Source organism: Oncorhynchus clarkii, chromosome 9, assembly GCF_045791955.1.
Source record: "Oncorhynchus clarkii lewisi isolate Uvic-CL-2024 chromosome 9, UVic_Ocla_1.0, whole genome shotgun sequence".
In the NCBI taxonomy this organism is placed as follows: Eukaryota; Metazoa; Chordata; class Actinopteri; order Salmoniformes; family Salmonidae; genus Oncorhynchus; species Oncorhynchus clarkii.
In genome coordinates this window covers 64,772,950-64,794,340 of record NC_092155.1, presented here as the reverse complement: position 1 = coordinate 64,794,340, position 21,391 = coordinate 64,772,950, and the positions used below count along the sequence as shown (strand labels likewise).

Here is a 21,391-nt window from a genome sequence, read left to right as displayed (position 1 = left end):
TCAGGTCAAATTCATAGGAGTGCTGATGTTGATTAGCATAGCTTTGACTGAGCGGTCCCTTTGTCATGCATTTGCCACTCTGAATCAAGTTCAACACCTGCAGCCACAGGCCTGTCAGAGCACACAGATTCACCAAAGATGATGTTGACACAAATCCTCCCCTCTCTTGGCCACCTCATGTGCAACAGCTTTCCTCATTTACTAGGAATAAATAATGCCCATGCACACCTGCTACAGTCAATATTAGTAACCCCCCCCACCCATTCTCATTATTTATAGATAGCATCTACACTGTATAGATAGCAACTTGGCTGTTAACGTAAAATATGGTGTATGTGAGATTAGCTGGTATAATGACAATAATAGGCCTAATACATGGGTTTTACATAGCACTTTTCATGGACCAAGACACACTTAAGATTGGATGGTTAGATACGAAGGCTAACTGAATTAGCTGTGAGTGCTCTTAGCAGTGCAAACTTGATTAAAACCTTAATTCTACATAAGCATACTTCATATTTTATTTATTTTTCATATTTTGTCTATTTCCCGTAATGCACTTCTGACGCTAAGTATTTCTAAGTTATTCAGAGACTAGAGTAAAGTATCAGTCAGCTGCTATATGACTTTGGTGCTATGTTTGATCTTAAAGATGGATGAATAATGAAGAAGCTGGTGTTATACAATTAAACCTGTGATGTTTAATAAATGTTGGATTCTGCTTAACAGGTGGATGGCCATCCCAGGGCTGGTGGTTCACAGGAGATGGAAAGGAAATGGGGAGAAAAGGGTATGAAATGCATGCAGGTAAGTTATACTTAGGCTAAATTATAAACTAGGTGGTTGAAAAGCACTCTGCGTTGCGTCGTGCATAGGAACAGCCCTTAGCCGTGGTATATTGGCCATATACCACATTCCCTCAGGCGTTATTGCTTAATTATACTATACTTAAAGAACTACCCCTCCTTACCTTCATAGTACGCTCAAACCCTACATCTCAACCCGAGCACTCCGTTCAACCACCTCTGGTCTCTTGGCCCTCCCCCCACTACAGTTCCCGCTTAGGCCAATTAAAGCTCTTCTCTGTTCTTGCACCCCAAAGGTGGAACCAGCTTCCCCCTACAGTCAGGACAGCGGAGTCCCTGCCTCATCTTCAGAAAACGTCTGAAACCCTACCTCTTTGAAGAGTATCTTAAATAACTCTCACAGCTATTATCTTGTTTTAGACTATATTCTTTAAAAATTCTACTTATAAATGTCTCGTCAGTTTAGTTCAACTGTCATACCCCATCAGAACCCAAATATAAGCTTGCTTTACTCTGATATTTGTTAAATCCATAAATGTTTTTAAAAAACACTGTATAGCCTCAAATAATGGTTAAAACAAATGTTGATACCATGGATGGTCAGTCCTTACATTTGAGAGTGGTTACATTACTCCAGTCCCATCCCTCAGCTGTTTCCCGAAACAGTGGCGAGAAAACCCTTTGTTATTGTTTCAACTGCTGATTGCCCCTACTGCCAGTCTGCCACGCAAATGCTCTTATGATGAAGTGCAAGGCTGTAGGGCTGGCTGAACTGTCACGTCCACAAATCTATTTCTCTCTCAAGTGCATCAGCAAAATACAGTGCCGTCACACCGGTCTATCACCATGCCTACTGAGTGTTGGCAGAAGTGGCGGAGATCATGCTGCTCTGTCCCCATAGTCATAGTGTAATAATGTTTATTTACTAATTGTTAATCCTTTAATTAAGTAGGGACAGACACAATTGTCAATTGTCTCCCCATTGATGCACTGAGTAAACAACAGTTGGATGCATTGCACCATCACATTCTTCTAACAACAGTTAGATGTATTGCACCATGAAGCAATTTCCAGTGCTTTCACCTTATGGCTTGGGGCAACAGGTGACTGTTGATTGACCCTCCAGTATTAGCCAGATACCCCACAGGTAAATAAAGAGGACCGGATCAGCTAGAGCAGATGGAGAAAGTAATTGACTCCTTTGAAGAGGTGCAGCCAGAAATAATTTGTTGTCCGCCTGAGCAGATCCAAACCTCATTACCTGGGATCAACAGAGGACCAAAGGACCTGAGAGGCGATCCAACCAGGACCGGAGAAGACGAGGGAGCGAACGTAGACCAAGATTAGCCACCAATTATCTCAGCAACCATCTGAAGAAACTCCTCCCCCACCAAAATGGACACGGCTCCTCTTTCAACGCGGTCATCTCTGTCTCGGCTCAATTAAGTAAGGGAATCAATCGGGAATATAATTTTGTATGTAGGCTAGAAGTCATTATTCCTACATCTTTATCTTTATTAGGTTGATTAAATTAAGTTGAATAATGTTAAAGTCAGTAAGAATGTAATTAAGGCTCAGGGTCAGGGAAGTTAATGCAGAGTTTTGTGTGGAGACTAAGTTAGTTTCTCCTGGCAGTTTTCCCAGTGCATGCAACAGTCCTGAATAGACTGCAGATTAAAGTAAATTAATGAATTAATATCAAAGAGTCCAACCCTTGTAATAATTATGATCAGAAACTAAATTCAGTATTGTGTTCACTCAACAGTTGAACAAAATATTATCAAGCATTTTAATATACACCTGCACACACAAACACACTCGCAAGGTCATCTAGATGCAGGTACACACATGTGCAGCCAAGAACACTCAAAAGGCTATTAGGATGCAGCCACGTGCAAAAATCACTCCAAAGTCGATACAGACCGTGATTAGGTCCGGTCGGAGGATATGTCTCCCATACACAGTCAGTCCCTCCCTCCTCGCCCTCCTCCTCCTCCCTCCTCCTCCTAATCAGACTGTTGTAAACATTCAGCACGCAAAGCACAGGCAATCACGTTGTGGAGGAAGGAGAGGAGAGGAGGAGGAGGGAGAAGAGGAAGTGGGAGAGAAAAGGAGGAGGAGGTAGAGGAGAAGTGAAAGGTACCAGACACAGGGAGTTTATCTTAGCCCAGGGAGGCAGTGATACCGGAGGGGATACCAGAGGAGAGTGATTTCGGAGGGAGTGATACCAGAGGAGAGTGATACCAGAGGGGAGTGATATTGGAGGGGAGCGATACCAGAGGAGAGTGATACCAGAGGGGAGTGATACCAGAGGGGAGTGATACCAGAGGGGAGTGATACCAGAGTGGAGTGATACCAAAGGGGAGTGATACCAGAGGGGAGTGATACCAGAGGAGAGTGATACCAGAGGAGAGTGATACCAGAGTGGAGTGATACCAGAGGAGAGTGATACCAGAGGAGAGTGATACCAGAGTGGAGTGATACCAGAGAGGAGTGATACCAATGGGGAGTGATACCAGAGGGGAGTGATACCAGAGGAGAGTGATACCAGAGGAGAGTGATACCAGAGGAGAGTGATACCAGAGAGGAGTGATACCAATGGGGAGTGATACCAGAGGAGAGTGATACCAGAGGGGAGTGATACCAGAGGGGAGACCCGGAGCTGAGGGATCAGCTGACCTGACCGGGCTGGTCAGGTCAAACGAGAAGCTTTTCATTACTACACACACAGACAGAGGTATTGGCGTGGGAGGTGGGGGTTGGGAGGATGGGGGGAGAAAGAGGGAGGGAGGGAGGTGGGGGAAGACGGGAGATAGGCTTTAATATCCATATTCAGTTATTGCCCAGTGAATTAATCTGTTGCGTTTTGTTTGGGTGGGGGTTAGAATGGGGGAGAATAGGGGAAGCACTGAGGACACGGGCTCTAGTATCTATATTCAGTTGTTGCAGGGTGAACTCATCTGTTGCTTGGTGGAGGGGTTAGATTGGGGGAGGGATGGGAGAGTGGGGGAAGAACAGGTAAATAAGGGGGAGGGATGAGGGAGTGGGGGGAGAACAGGAGAGTAAGGGGAGTGGTGGGAGAGTGGGGGGAGAACTTGAGAGTAAAGGGGAGGGATGAGGGAGTGGGGAGTGGGGGGAAAACAGGAGAGTAGGGGGAGGGATGGGAGAGTGGGGGGAGAACAGGAGAGTAAGGGGAGGGGAGAGGGAGGGGCTGTATCATCCATATTCAGTTGTTGTTGAGTGTTCTCATTTTAATTTGCCAGAGCTTCAGAATAAATGTGATGCAATAATTATTGTTCCTAGAATACCTGGGGGAATAAGTGATTCATCAAGCCTACACACTTGTACACACACAGTCCCCAACCGTAAGCTACACATGGTCATGCACACATACGCACAAACTTAATACATATACACACATACACACAAACTTGGCCCAGATCAGACACAAACTCACATTTAGAAATGCACATACACGCTAACCTCCACACACTCAAATACACACACACACTTGAGAGACAGTACAAGACAGAATAACAAGAATCAGCCGTACGGACAGAGACCAGTCTCATTTGTCTTCTGTCTATGCTGGGCGGCTGTGTGTCTGTTTGTGTGGGTGCTGTACAGTGCATGCGTTACGTGGCGTTACGAGTCTCCTTGGATGAGCACGTTGCTGAGACACAGCGCTGAGAGACAGAGGATGCAGCTGGGAGCATGAGTCCTGACGGAGAGGAGTATGACATGTTCTGTCAGAAAGCTGTGACCCTGATTGTTGACCTCTGCCTCCAGAACAAGCAGCTATTGGACCAGGACACTTGCCAGGACTTCCTGTTTCTGCTGTCCAACCAAAACTCGGACCACAAGGAACCAGGTAAGAACATTTCGAACATGTACATAGAATCTTGAGCATGTTTTACAACAGTGTCTGTATTCCAGAATAGGCACTGTGTTTTTGCACTGTGGAATTGGTTTTCCCTGCTGTCACTGCTTTTTGTTTCTCAAACAGTGAGCTAGCGTTTGTGACATTTGAGCAAAATTTGCCTTTCTTGCAGTAACAACTTTTATATACAGTACAGTATATTAGGACTTAACCAGGGCCATGCACAGACCTTTCAGGGGTAAGGTGCTCAAAATGAAAAAAGGGCAACCCCGCTTGAAAGAATAATAATAATAATAATAATAATAATTAATATATTGAAAGTAATAACATACTAAATCCCTCTGAAGCTGAAAATTATATATATTTTTAGCAAAGGCCTATTTATTTCTGCACAACACAATCACTCGTCATCAGAAATTGTAAGCAAGTTAGATAGGCTACACATCCTCCTAAAGACATGATTGACATCGAGAAAAGAGGATGGGCTATCAGCTAATCATTGATGTTGATGATTCATGTAAATCTGCTCGTTAGCTAGATCAATTTATTTGACTGATTGTGATTTGTCTCTCTATCTTTCTGGAATGCATCTGCCAACCATACCGAATATTGATGATAATGTGGGCTAAATCAAGTGCTAAGTGTTAATAAATGTTATGCTGCTGTGGCAATACTGTTGATGTATTTAAAATGCATTTCTCAAGCCATGCATGATTGGATACCGGCGGGCGCTTGCGCAATCACCTTGCAAGGGCAGACTGGAAAAAAGGCACAACTGGGCAAGCGCAAGCTCCATACAGATCAACATGGTTGTGTCTTGATAGAATACAGCTTGCGTCAAATTACAGGCGCAGCCAACAGACAGGGTGGTGGGGAACTTGACCACGACTTGCAGGCAGTGGGTTCCGAACAATGGGGGGTGGGAGGGCTGACAGTGTTTTGTCAGCTGCAATATCATCAGCTAATCCAGGACTACTAAAGGCCCAGTGCACTACTTTTGTGAAGAAAAAAATATATATATACAGTATCAGTCAAAAGTTTGGATACACCTACTCTTTATTTGTACTATTTTCTACATTGTAGAATAATAGTGAAGACATCAAAACAATGAAATAACACATATGGAATCACATAGTAGCCAAAAAAGTGTTAAACAAATCAAAATAGATTTAAGATTTTAGATTCTTCAAAGTAGACACCCTTTGCCTTGATGACAGCTTTGCACACTCTTGGCATTCTCTCAACCAGCTTCATGAGGAATGTTTTGAAGGGGTTCCCACATATATTGAGCACTTGTTTGCCGCTTTTCCTTCACCCTGCAGTCCAACTCATCCAAAACCATCTCAAGTGGGTTGAGGTCAGGTGATTGTGGAGGCCAGCTCATCTGATGCAGCACCATCACTCTTCTTCTTGGTCAAATAGCCCTTACACAGCCTGGAGGTGTGTTTGGGGTCATTGTCCTGTTGAAAAACAAATGAGAGTCCCACTAAGCACAAACCAGATGGGATGGCGTATTGCTGCAGAATGCTGAGGTAGCCATGCTGGTTAAATGTGCCTTGAATTCTAAATAAATCACAGTGTCACCAGCAAAGCACCCCCGCATCATCACACCACCTCCTCCATGCTTCACGGTGGAAACCAAGCATGCGGAGATCATCCGTTCACCTACTCTGCGTCTCACAAAGGCAAGGTGCTTGGAACCAAAAATCTCAAATCAGACCAAAGGATAGATTTACACCGGTCTAATGTCCATTGTTCGTGTTTCTTGGCCCAAGCAAGTCTCTTCTTATTATTGGTGTCCTTTAGCAGTGGTTTCTTTGCAGCAATTTGCCCATGAAGGCCTGATTCAGAGTCTCCTCTGAACAGTTGATGTTGAGATGTGTCTGTTACTTGAACTCTGTGAAGCATTTATTTGGGCTGCAATCTGAGGCTGGTAACTCTAGTGAATTTATCCTCTGCAGAAGAGGTAACTCTGGGTCTTCCTTTCCTGTGGCGGTCCTCATGAGATAAAGTTTCATCATAGCGCTTGATGGTTTTTGTGACTGCACTTGAAGAAACTTAAGTTCTTGAAATGTTCCGTATTGACTGACCTTCATGTCTTAAAGTAATGATGGACTGTCATTTCTCTTTGCTTATTTAAGCTGTTCTTGCCATAATATGGACTTGGTCTTTTACCAAATGTACCAGCCCTACCTTGTCACAACACAACTGATTGGATCAAATGCATTAAGAAGGAAAGAAATTCACAAATTACCTTTGTACAAGGCACATCATTTCACATCTGAAATGCATTCCAGCTGGCTGAGAGAATGTCAAGAGTGTGCAAAGCTGTCATCAAGGCAAAGGGTGGCTACTTTGAAGAATCTCAAATATAAAATATATATTTGATTTGTTTAAGATGTTTGGGTACTACATGATTCCATATGTGTTATTTCATAAGTTGTGATGTCTTCACTATTATTCTACAATGTAGAAAATAGTAAAAATAAAGAAAAACAGTTGAATAAGTAGGTGTCCAGACTTTTGACTGGTACTGTATATCAGGTAGAGCCCTATCTGTACATGTGACAGGACTATTGATGAATGGATGCCACATGGTATTAATATAACAACAATTGTATAAGTAGGTGCATTTTTCCAGAACAAATGTATTTTTTGGAAGAAAGAATTCACACGCATGCTCGCACATGCACTATCACTCTGTATTACTTATTTTCTTCTCCTTTTGTTTTCCTCACTGTCTATGTTAGGGGTCAGGCTGGGCCTTGGACACATCTCTAATTAGTTTTTGTGACCGCAGGGCAGAGCAACCATAGGTATAGCCTATAAACCAAACTCAGAGTGACTTTTTAGTTAGTCTGGGTAAGCAGAGCTCCTATAAAACAAATAAATCAGCCTTTAGCTTAATTTCTGCTGATGCTGTCCTGATTGCTCAACCTTACCATTATCATTATAGCAGATTGGAGCCCACAGCTCCCTGCAACTGAAACTGATAGTATTGTTGCATGGATTAATGAGAGGACTTAGGAGAGTCTAAGAAGGCTCACTTTACTTTTGTGAAGAATCTCAGTCAGTGCTATTATCCTGGTATATTTACTGCACCAAAGTTAATGCATTATTTAGAGGGACATTAAATTGCCAAAAGTATGTGGATACACCTTCAAATTAGTGGATTTGGCTATTTCAGCCACACCTGTGTATAAGATCAAGCACACAGACATGAAATCGCCATTGAGACAAACAGTGGCAGTAGAACTTCCCGTACTGAAGAGCTCAGTGACTTTCAACGTGGCACCGTCATAGGATGCCACCTTTCCAACAAGTCAGTTTGTCACAATTTTGCCCTATGAGAGCTTCCCCGGTCAATTGTAAGTGCTGTTATTGTGAAGTGGAAACTTCAAGGAGCAACAACGGCTCACACAAGCCCACAGAAAAGGACCGCCAACTGCTGAAGCGGATAGTGCGTAAAAATCGTCTGTCCTAGGCTGCAACACTCACTACGTAGTTCCAAACTGCCTCTGGAAGCAATGTCAGCAAAATAATGCTTCATCAGGAGCTTCATGAAGTGGATTTCCATGGCCGAGCGCCACACACAAGCCTAAGATCACCATGCGCAATGCCAATTGTTGGTGGTGTAAAACGAGCCGCCATTGAATTTTGGATCAGTGGAAACGTTTCCTCTGGAGTGATGAATCATGCTTCCCCATCTGGCAGTCCAACGGAAGAATCTGGGTTTGGAGGATGCCAGGAGAACGCCACCTGCCCGAATGCATAGTGCCAACTGCAAAGTTCGGGCTAGGCCCGTTAGTTCCAGTGAAGGGAAATCTTAATGCTACAGCATACAATGACATTCTAGACGATTCTGTGCTTCCAACTTTGTGGAAACAGTTTGCTGAAGTCCCTTTCCTGTTTCAACATGACAATGCCTCCGTACACAAAGCGAGGTCCATACAGAAATTGTTTGTCGAGATCGGTGTGGAAGAACTTGACTGGTCTGCACAGAGCCCTGACTTCAACTCCATCGAACACCTTTGGGATTAATTGGAACGCCGACTGCGAGCCAGGCCTAATCGCCCAACGTCAGTACCCGCCCTCACTAATGCGCTTGCGGCTGAATGGAAGCAAGTTCCCGCAGCAATGTTACAATATCTAGTGGAAAGCCTTCCCAGAATAGTGGAGGCTGTTATAGCAGCAAAAGAGGGACTAGCTCCATATTAATGCTCATGCTTTTGGAATGAGATGTTCGACGAGCAACTGTTGACATACTTTTGGCCTTGTAGTGTACTTTCAAAGTTCTTTAATGTCGCAGACAGTCCCACTGTGATTAATTATGAGAGGCATCCCAATTGTTAAATATATCCAATTGTTAAGTACACACTATGTATTTTTTTCCCATTGACATTTATTGTGTGTCTGAATTGAGGGCCTATCATGATGAAAAAGACAACTCATCCTACAGTATAGCTGTGTCTATAGTAATGGATATTGAAATGGCTGGGAAGAGTTCTACTCATATACTTAACAAAAATATAAATGTAACATGTAAAGTGTTAGTCCAATGTCTGAGCTGAAATAAAAGATCCCAGAAATGTTCTATAAGCGCAAAAAGCGTATTTTATCGATGGCCATTTGAATGCACATAGATACTGTGATGAGTTCCTGAGAACCATTGTTGTGCCATTCATCCTCCACCATCACCTCGTCTTTCAGCATGATAATGCACGGCCCCATGTCGCAAGGATCTGTACACAATTCCTGGAAGCTGAAAATGTCCTAGTTCTCCCATGGCCTGCATATTCACCAGACTTGTCACCCATTGAGCATGTTCGGAATGCTCTGGATTGACATGTAAAATAGCGTGTTCCAGTTCCTGCCAATGATCAATTAGCCTTATAAAATTGTAAACTTGGATTAGTTAACACAACGTGCCATTGGAAAACAGGAGTGATGGTTGCTGATAATGGGCCTCTGTACGCCTATGTAGATATTCTATAAAAAATCAGCCGTTTCCAGCTACAATAGTCCTTTACTAAATTAACCATGTCTACTCTGTATTTCTGATCAATTTGATGTTATTTTAAAGGACAACAAATGTGCTTTTCTAAGTGACCTTAAACTTTTGAACTGTAGTGTACATATAAACTGAAGATTTTTTTTACATTTGGAGGATTTTGTAACTGCTTATACATAGACCAATACATCAGTGAAACATATAGCTACAGTATGTGACATGATTGAAGAGCCAGCCAGAGAATTTGGACTGAAGGCAGGTACATAACAAATGTCATTCAGCGATGTTTCTGCTAGGATGGATCCCCATGTCAGAGGGTACGCGTCACACCATTTCTGACAAAATCCTGTCACTTCGCATTATCCTCAGCGATGGAATCAAACGTACTTCACCATGCCATGGGCATCCGTCACTAAGCTGTGGGGGCATTAAATGCCATTGTATGTTATCCACCCATCACTGTGAATCTCTTCTGCCACATGAAGGATAAATGCAAGGCGCTTTACTTTCTTATTGTTGGGACTTGGAAGAGATGTGGATGGGAGATATGGACAGAACTTAGTACACGGCCACGGCCTGGCACCTGACATGTGACACGTACCCTCTGGATCCATCATTGTAGTGTAGGAACTCTTCACTGTGGCAATGTCTTCAAAATGTTTGACAGTGACACAAGGTTTGAAGGTATTCAGTGAAAGGAAAATGCTAATGGGAAGTCTTAATTAAACTCATTATTGTTCATCCATCTCGGGAAATGTATTTTACAATATCCTTATTGTGTTGTGTTTACCTTTTTGCTGATGCCTTTGGAGAGATAAGAGGGGGGAATGTTTAGGCATTTTTTCTGCTGCATTTCATGTTGGTGAATGAAGTCATGTTCTCCTTTGTGATTAAGCTAGAGCAATACGGTTCTGGGAAGAAACAATACTGCAGTATCTCCAGGGGAATTTCTCAGAGAGCACTATGCTGCTAGATCAGGCTATAATGTAATGATTGTCTTTCCTCAATATTCAAATTCTGTAAGGAGAAAATTATAAATTATTACAAATATAGGTAAGTTCCATCCAGAACAGGGAACTGGTCGCTCCTTAGTCCTCTATTTGCAGGCCAGGAAGGATGACGCAGTGCAGGTGAAATCCAAAACAACAGGACAAAAACATCAAATGAACTAGGCTGTAGAGATTACTGACAAACCTCCCTTTAATAATTAATATTCACACAGTCACACTGACTCTGTGTTCTACAGACACAGCACTTCCCAGTGAGAACAAACATTTCCAAAAGAACATTGGAAAGCTGTCCATTTCACTGTGAGATGCCTATGTCTCATTATTACGACATGAAGGCTGTTGTGGTAGCGCTTCCGGCTGTGCACACTTGGATTAACAAATACAGTCTGATATGTGACAGCACATAACAGGTTTGAAAACTGACTGAATATTTTTATGTATACTGAACAAAAATATAAACGCAACATGAAACAATTTCGAAGATTTTACTGAAATACAGTTAATATAAGGAAATCAGTCAATTGAAATGAATTAATTAGATCCTAATCTATGGATATCACGACTGGGAATACAGATATGCATCTCTTGGTCACAGATACCTTTAAAAAAACATAGGGCCGTGGACCAGAAAACCAGTCAGTATCTGGTATGACCACCATTTGCCTAATTTAGCTCGACACATCTCCTTCACATAGAGTTGATCAGGCTATTGATTGTGGCCTATGAAATGTTGTCCCAATCCTCTTCAATGGCTGTGTGAAGTTGCTGGATATTGGCGGGAACTGGAACATGCTGTCGTACACGTCGATCCAGAGAGTCCCAAGCATGGTGGCTTATGATAGAAAAAGTAACATTCAATTATTTGGCAACAGCTCTGGTGGACATTCCTGCAGTCAGCATGCCAATTGCACCGTCCCTCAATCACTTGAGACTTCTATGGCATTGTGTTGTGTGACAAAACTTCACATTTTAGAGTGGCCTTTTATTGTCTCTAGCACAAGGTGCACCTGTTTAATGATCATGCTGTTTAATCAGCTTCTTGATATGCCACACCTGTCAGGTGGAGGGATTATCTTGCCAAGGAGAAATGCTCACTAACAGGGATGTAAACTAATTTGCGCCCAAAATTTGAGAGAAATACGATTTTTGTGTGTATGGAAAATATCCGGGATCTGTTTTTTCAGCTCATGAAACATTTACATTTTGCATTTCAGTGTAAATTCAAGCTTATTAGAGAGGGAATAAAGAGGAAATAATAGACATTCTAGTTCTTTGAGAGAACTGTACAGAAAAAGGGATCCAAAAGGATTCTTTGGCTGTCCCCATAGAAAAAACCTTTTTGGTTCAAGGTCGAACCATTTCTGGTTCCATGTAGAAGCCTTAGTAGAAAGGGTTCTACATGGAACCCAAAAGGGTTCTACTTGCAGCCAAAAATAGTTAATTGAAGGGTTATCTTATGACTACACCCGAAGAACCCTTTAAGGTTCTAGATAGCACCTTTTTTCCGACAGTGTATGCACATCACCGCAAGCATTATAACCCATCTAGTCCTACCTCTATTCCCTGCCTTAGACCCACCGACACGCAGAGGACTAAGGTTATCCTCCCTGAGAGTGGCTGATAAAAGCCATAGGTTAAATTCAAACGGATCCCGTCTCTCAGTTAGCCCAGTTGGGTGAAGAGGTGGCTGAAATAATGGCCAACCAAGTGGAACACATTTTTCATTACAATGCACTAAAGACAAAAGGAGCAGTCCAGAATACCAATCACACCTCTGTTCTGAGAATATGAGCAGCACTCCAACTGGAATTATTTAGCTTTTTCTACTGTGTTATTTTCTTCTGTTCTTTTTTTAACCATTAACTTGTTGAAGATCACTAGCTTTTGGGATATTCCTGATGGTGTTGCTTGTTGGGGTGTTATCTATCTCTCAGTAGAACCGTACAGGGCTATTTCCCACCATGCACTGTGATGCTCTGTGCTGTATCATCAATGTAAATCCACCACAACTGCATGAATAACCCACCACCCTGCATGAATAACCCACCACCCTGCATGAATAACCCACCACCCTGCATGAACCAGAGGCACAGTTGGTTTTCTCCCTCAATATACTGACCAGGTTAATCCAGGTGAAAGCTATGATCCCTTATTGATGTCACTTGTTAAATCCACTGCAATCAGTGGAGATGAAGGGAAGGAGAAGGGGTTTAAAGCCTTGAGACAGATGAGACATGGATTGTATGTGTACCATTCAGAGGGTGAATGTGCAAGACAAAAGATTTAATGCCTTTGAACAGGGTTTGATAGTACAGTAGGTGCCAGGCGCAACGGTTTGTGTCAAGAACTGAATCGCTGCTGGGTTTTCAACACTCAACAGTTTCCCGTGTGTATCAAACATGGTCCACCACCCAAAGGACATCCAGCCACCATGACAACTCAGAAAGAGATCTAGCAAACCATAAGCAGACCATATTATTCATCCTGGCCTGTTGCAAATATAGCTACAGAATGCACATTGAAACACATGGACATTTTGTGAAGCCCTAGAACTGGATCACAGCATATTACATGCATGCCTATATCTCAGCCACAACATAGAATAATTAACTGGCCTGTATAGAATTACATGCATGCCTGTATCCAGTGGCGACCCGTCATTCAGGGCAGGTAGGGCATAGCTGTTTTGCATGTTATTTTGGCATTAATACATGTCACATATAATTTTTCAAACAATTAAAAAAATGTTTTCATTTACTTAATAAAGCCGCATACTCTACAAACATGGTCTCTTTTTTTGCTTTCTTGAGTAAGGCAGCTCCAAAATGCAAGTGTTTCAGCCTAGCTCAGTGCTTTCTGTGGTGGTGGGGCAGCCAGCGGAAAATACTAGGGGTATTGGTAATGTTCTCTAGTTGAGCCGTGATTGGCTCAGTGTTCTGTCACTTTGAGGAATCTTTGAGGAGAGCTCGAAAATTCAAGCCCCTTGGGTGCTGCCATAGAGTTACATTAGAAGTGCACATCCAAGAAGGCTTAAGGTCATTGGCCACAGATAAAATGACGTCAAATCACGTTATATCTACTGTAACTTTGATTGGACTGATCATGTCAACATCATACTTTCAAAATCTTAGATAGCAAGCTAGCAGTCATCATCGTGAATCAAGTCGACAATCTACTAGCAAATCCTTTTCAGTCGTTGTCATATGAAGAGAAATTATGAAGAGAAATTATAGATAAAACGTATTGATGCTCATCGGCCATTGGACACAAACATTATACAACATGTTGGAAATCACAAATTCAACAATTTGTGGTTTGGAAGAATCAGTGGCTAACTGCAACCATTGCAAAACAATCACAAGCCTGCAATTCAGTGGAGTGAGTGTGTGGTCCAAGTGTGGGTTAAAGGGTCTCTTTTCCAAGCTTAGAAGGATAAACATTCAACATTGGCCATGCTGTCAATCCAGCATGACTTCTGCCGGCGGGTTTCTAAACTACTGTAAAACTCGGAACTGGGAAATTTCAGACTTCAGTGAGTTCAAGAACTGGGAACTCAGAAAAAATTATCGTCGTAAACTCGGGCCACTTTCTAGAGTTCTGACCTGAAGATCACAGACATCATGGTTCAAACTTATATTTTTTGTCTCGAAAACACGATAAATTCAGAGAATGTCAGAATTTGATGGCAAAGTTTGATGACAGAATTTGCTCACGAAGGACCGCCGCGCCACCTTCCTGTTCAAGTGAGCACAGCACAACAAGGTGAGTCAAAAAATGTATTGTATGCTCCTGCATAAATTATGTAATATGCCAGAGAGATATGTATACTGTAGCTAAGAAAGTTATACTAATTGTATGTTATGTAGTAAGCTGTTAGCTGTCATTTGGTCCCTTTCCCCCTCATAACTTGGCCTACTGTTCTGACTTGGTAGTGCACATGTAGCCTATAGCTTGTTTTAGAGAAATGTCATCATCGAATATTGTAAGAGCTTTCATTATCTGCTTATTTACCCCCTTCATTTATCCTACGGTTCTGACTTGGTGTACAGGGAGAATACTGTAAGAACAGCCCATGTTCTGAATTATGTCGCTGTACATTTCAAAAGTGCTGAACAAATAGTTATATTGACTATGTCCATCCTAGCTCGCTCATTAATATATTAATCGAAATTACGGATTGCCTCTCATCCGCTCGTCGTCCCCTTATGCCATAGATTGTACATATCAATTGTCAGTAGAAACCACATATGTTTAAGCATGTCAGCCATATCATCTATGTTTTTTTCAAAGGCAGTTAATGAGGCTGAAGGAACTGTTTCGCTGCCAGACAAGGCTCTGTGTAGCCAGGTGTAGCAGTGGTAAGGTGTTGGGACTGCTGTTGGGACAGCTTTATGTTGGCGCTAACAGTTTGTGGGCACCATTTGTCACTGTTATATTGCAAATAATGTATTGTTTAGTGTTGTTTTGTGTTGTGTTGTGGCTAAACATTTTAGGGGGAGTTTACGCATCAAGATTTTGTGCTAAAATCGCCACTGCCTGTATCTCTACTACAAGAATTGCATCATGCACTCATTTCTCAAATGTATCACTCACATCAGTGCTTTGAACCTAATTAATTTACCCAGAGATGTAGATTAGACAACTCCTACATGGACTATGCCATGAGATAGGTTGGCATTGTTGATTTAGCTGCATGCAGACAGAGTTTGCGTCTCAAAAAGCACCCTATTCCCATTACAGTGCAGTACTTTTGACCAGGGCCCATGGGGCTCTGGTCAAACATAGAGCACAATATAGGGTATAGGGTGCAATTTGGGACATACCCAGCCATTCTGTTCTGTTCCCCCATCAACAGGACTGCTCTATGCAGCCTGTCATGCTGAAAGCTGTTCTGTAGTTCCAGCGAACCTTCTGGGGGTCAAACTACTGCCATTCTCACTGAGTTGGTGATGTAGAAACACTTATAACCAGACATGTGCCCCCACACACTTCATCAACCACACTGATGTGAGACATTAGAAACGCTTGATTTTGTCTTAAAATGCTCATGTATCCAATCGACCTGGATTTGATCCTGGAGAAGGCAACATTTTGTTGAGACGTGAGTACCCTCTGTTTCCCCCATGTTGGTGTGCGTGTTTGTTTATTATGTTCAGGTTGTATCTTTATGGCTGGTATTGTTTGCCGGGTTCGTTCATGACCGGTATTTTCACGCACCTTTAGTATTTGTTTTATACTGGTGCTGTTCGTGGAATAAACTACCTTGTACACTCATCTCTGCTCTCCTGCGCCTGATTCCATGCACCAGTTACCCATAGCCTGACAGTAAGATGCTATAGCCAAATCTAGCCCTGTCTTATTAGTATTTTAGTGAGACTTGAATAAGATGCTATAGCCAAATCTAACCCTGTCTTATTAGTATTTTAGTGAGACTTGAGTAAGACGCTATAGCCAAATCTAACCCTGTCTTATTAGTATTTTAGTGAGACTACAGTAAGTTGCTATAGCCAAATCTAACCTATTCTTATTAGTATTTTAGTGAGACTTGAGTAAGATGCTATAGCCAAATCTAGCCCTGTCTTATTAGTATTTTAGTGAGACTTGAGTAAGATGCTATAGCCAAATCTAGCCCCTTCTTCTTACCTTGGTTTGTTAACAGTAAAGTGGTAGGGTGTTATGGCTGTGGGCACAATGAAGTGAGAGAGATGTTGATATTTACATGCACTACGTTAGAGCCCTGTCAACACCTTATTCACTAATTGGGTGATTGTGTTGCATGCATGAAAGACCATAATTACTTACAAAATACCACAGCTTTTTCAGGGGCAAGCCAAGGGTATACTGTATTACATTTTTCTGGATGGTCTGAGTGTTGTCTATTGTTTAAGCTATGCTGCAGATCCCGTTATGTGTTATCATTACATAGGGCTTCTACAGTATATAGGACTGTTATCTAACATTGCTATGTGGAACTGAACAGCAGATGAAGCTTACTTTCATAATTTTATTCATTCATGTATAATAAATAGTTCAATGCAATTTATATATACGTATATTACTCTTACTCAAATTATATCATATTCATGCCCTGTATTTTCTGTTGTATTAACAGAAACTGGGTTTCTCAGTCCACCTTGTGTATCTGACGCTGTTGGCCTTTATTGGTACATACTTTATTATCCCAATTCCCTGGAATATTTCTTGGTTCCTATTCTTTGTTTTTACTTATAGTCCAATTAACTGTCCCCTGAGGAAATGTTACCCAAAAAGAGGGACAACAGAGGAGACGAGAATGAGTGGAAATTGAATAACAACCTCATGAAATACAACTGGAAGGCCTCCAAAGTCAGTGTGTGTGCTGTTGTGTTTGTGTGTGGGTGTGCGTCCATTCGAGCATGTTCATATATGCGTGTGTGCCTGTGCGTGCAAAGAAGCGTGTTTATGTCTGTGATTCAGCGAGAGGGTTTGAAGGGAATGGTGTTACATTAATAACAAAATGACAAAATTAAATTTCTGTCTCACTTGCACTAAGACAAAGGGTAGGGGCAACTTGAGGTTTGTTGTGACATTTCATTCCTTGATTGTATTAGAGCTCTGTGCCAACCGGCTACAGCCTGAGGTGATGTTACCCAAACTGACAGGAATTGATGGAATGACCTTCCAGCTTGTCCAACTGCTGAAAACCTCTCCGTGGGACACTGAGAAACACAGGGAAAGAGACAGTCGTGCCTCTATGATGCATTTTTCACTTATGTTCTACCTACAAAACAACACCAAGGTTGACAAGCATACTGAAGGAAGGGTACTTTGGGAAATGTTCTCTCTAACCGACAGAATACAGGTTTGTGTAACAGATGTGTGGTTGAAGGTCTGTGAAGTATCACCACCAGTGCTTAATTTGAGCCAGATCTTGCCGGAACAAGATCCTGCACCTCTCAATTTTGGACTGTTTTGTTCCGGAACCTATTTGGCCGGATTGGGAACCTCTCATTGCATTTTTTTGCAATGTAAAAATTCGAACAAAAGTGATCAATGTTTATTCGAGATGCCTCTTTGTTAATTCTCCTGGCCCCACAAAAAAGTCGTGTGAAGAAGTAGATTTTCAGTCCGGACCTAATATTCTAAGAGTTGATTTGGGTTTATGATTTGTGCAACATTGTAACCTATGTTTGAGACCAAAGCGTGGCTGTGTGAAAATCGCACCAGTATCTCTCACATAACTAGAATGAGATTCGCTTTCAATGAACTCTCTCCCTCTTTGCTCTGAAAGAGATGAGCCTGCAACTCTCATCTCTCCAGCAGCAGCACTTCATCATGTATTTCCTTATAGAATCGCGCTAAGGGTTCTGAAAGGAACTGCAGTATTGAAATACATTGAAATACATTTGCCAAAGTTATAGAATTACTGCTGTCTGTTGAAATCATTCAGAGTAGTCTACTATAAATGAAATCATTCAGAATAGCCTACTACACCATGAGGAGGCCTATAATTTAGCTAAGGCTCCATAGATAATTTTCTTAAATAGCCTAGCTGTGGATTTTAGCCCCAAAACAAGGAATAGCCTATAATAGTAAACACGCTGCAAATCTGTCAGTGAAAAAACAGCATGCAGAAAAAACAGCATGCAGACAAAACAGGCCCTGTGCAATATTTCAAATACAATGAAGGGAAAACACAGGTTGGAAAGCAAATGGATCCTGCTGAAAAGAGAAGACTGCTGTAGAGGAGGAAATGATAGTCCTAAAAATGCTTTCCTGTTTCACTGACTCACCCCATGATGCGCAGCTCACTCGCTGGTGATGGCCAATGCGCTCGTGCATTTACTTTGCATTTACTTTGTAAAACAATATTTGGAAGTTGATCAACTATTTTGGTAGCCTTCTTGAAATGTTCCCACATTGACTGACCTTCATGTCTTAAAGTAATGATGGACTGTCGTTTCTCTTTGCTTATTTGAACTGTTCTTGCCATAATATGGACTTGGTCTTTTACCAAATAGGGCTATCTTCTGTATACCTCCCCTACCTTGTCACAACACAACTGATTGGCTCAAACACTTTTTTGGTTACTACATGATTCCATATGTGTTATTTCATAGTTTTGATGTCTTCACTATTATTTTACAATGTAGAAAATTGTAAACAATAAAGAAAAACCCTTAAACATACTGTTGACACGTAGGCTATGGTGTAATGGAATGTTTAGCCTTGAGTGGTAGGTTTTGTGGGTTTTTACACTCTTATGTTGGTGTCATAAAATAACACAATATATGTCACAACAGGTCTAAATATATGTGTCATAACAGGTAAAGGCAGTGTCAGAGGAAAGCCCTAAAAATTGTCAGACCCCAGCCACCCCAGTCATAGACTGTTCTCTCTACTACCGCATGGCAAACGGTACCGGAGTGCCAAGTCTAGGACAAAAAGGCTTCTCAACAGTTTTTATCCCCAAGCCATAAGAACAGGTAATCAAATGGCTACCCAGACTATTTGCATTGTGAGCCGCCCCCCCGCTTTACGCTGCTGCTAGTCTCTGTTTATCATGTATAGTCACTATAACTATACACTCATGTACATACTACCTCAATTGGGCCAACCAACCACTGGTCCCGCACATTGGCTAACCGGGCTATCTGCATTGTGTCCCACCCACCAACTCCTCTTTTACACTACTGCTACTCTCTGTTCATCATATATGCATAGTCACTTTAACCATATCTATATGTACATACTACCTCAATCTGACTGACTAACCGGTGTCTGTATGTAGCCTCACTACTTTTATAGCCTCGCTACTGTATATAGCTTGTCTTTTTACTGTTGTTTTTATTTCTTTACCTACCTATTGTTCACCTAATACCTTTTTTGCACTCTTGGTTAGAGCCTGTAAGTAAGCATTTCACTGTAAGGTCTATTACACCTGTTGTATTTGGCACACGTGACAAATAAGCTTTGATTTGATTTGATGTAAAGTGTTTCCTAGTAGTGAGTGCATCGTTTTCCATACTTTACCCCAATTGGAATGGAACCCACAGGCCTGGCATTGCAAGCACCATGCTCTACCGACTGAGCCACACAGGGTAATATGTTTAATTAAGAACATGATAAGAATGGTGCATCTATGACTTGCCAGAGGTGATACTCTCCATAATTTGTGCATTTTAGCTCAGGCTGTAACTATCTGAACTTATGGAAAACAAATGATTCTCTCAAACCCTTCAGATTATGACAGAGACATTAGAAGAGGATGAGGATAGTAAGTATCTTTGCTCAACCAAATAATTTAAGTTCAACATTTGGTTCTCAGGATGTTTCTAGTACTAGGATGTTCCTGTAACATAGATTTGTGTATTTTCGTATCCCCTGAAAATAGCCCTCTTGGTAGAGAAGACGAGTAGGGTTAATGTCTGAGACCACAGCATTGCTGTAGTTACAATCTACAGCAGGGTTCCCCAAGTGGTGGCTCTCGGGACCAATTTGGACTATGATTGTTTATATTACACCCTCCAAGTTTTATTTTTGTATTTTTATTGTTGGAAATAAAAGACTGTAAAAACACCAGGAAATCAGCTATAAGTGATTTTAATTTTGGAAATATGTTCCCAAGTATTCCCATGCATAATAGAGAGACGTGATCATACAAATGTAAACAAGGTTTCAAATTATTATACTTTTTTTGCGTTTTTTTTGCGGTCAATTTGCAGTCTACAAATGATTTGTAATTATGTTCTGGTCCCCCGACCATCCGCTCAAGAGTTGATGATCCCTGATCTAGTGTTCACTTCAGTAGTTTTGTAGGACTCCCTAGTGATTCATATCACAGATTACCTTCACCTGTGAGCAAAATTGAATTCATTGCAGATTTGTACTATAATACAGGCTGGTGTGACACATCACAGGGCCATTACAGCTTTCCCACATGAAAAAAATACTATGATATAAATACTATAGTATTCACTGTAGTGATGTTAAAAAAGTCAGCAAAAACCCTGTAGTGAATATGATAGTATTTACTGCAGTATACTTTAGTATTTACATTTAATTATACTATAAATATTGTAGTAAAATAATACTGTAGTATATACTATAGTAATTAAATTAGTGTTTTTGTGGATTGTAGAATAATGTAGTATTCACTGCAGTTTATTGTAGTATTTACTGTAATGTTTTTGAAGACATTACTGTAACATTTGCTACAGTGTTTTTGTTTTATTCTCATTAACATAGAAGTGCAGGCTTTCTCCTTGAGGAAACCTACTTGAGAAATACTAAAAGAGTACATTTTCCATTACTTGTAGCTAGGTAGGCCTGGGGTCTGAACGGATAGTTCAGAGCTTCTAATAATTTCTATAACCTGTAGGCTCACTTATGGGTAGTGTATTTGCAGACTGTAGTGTTTTTGTGGACACTATTATAATATTTACTATAGTATTCTACAGCATAATACACAATTCTATTGTAAGTGCTACACATGATTGAGGGGTACTACAGTGGTAGTATATTATTCTACAGTATACTATTGTTTAAAACAGAATTCTAAAGTAAGTACTGTAGTATTATCTAGTAAACTGTAGTTTCTTTTTTTCATAAGGGTTTACCCGATACATTTAGAAGGAATAGACCCCCCCTGGAAACCACTTTGTTTGTCTATTGTCGATCGTTTTGATTCTGAAATTCACAGTTT

At 41.3% G+C, this 21,391-nt stretch overlaps 1 protein-coding gene across 1 annotated transcript in view; it reads left to right on the top strand.

Annotated features, from left to right (window-relative positions):
• Positions 1–4,520: 4,520 nt before the first annotated feature.
• The window catches only part of LOC139417360 (synaptotagmin-6-like), a 76,659-nt gene continuing 59,788 nt past the window's right edge, over positions 4,521–21,391 (top strand). Inside the window, exon 1 of the mRNA XM_071166630.1 lies at positions 4,521–4,677. Coding sequence (XP_071022731.1) covers positions 4,521–4,677 — 157 coding nt within the window. The remainder of the gene's footprint in view (positions 4,678–21,391) is intronic.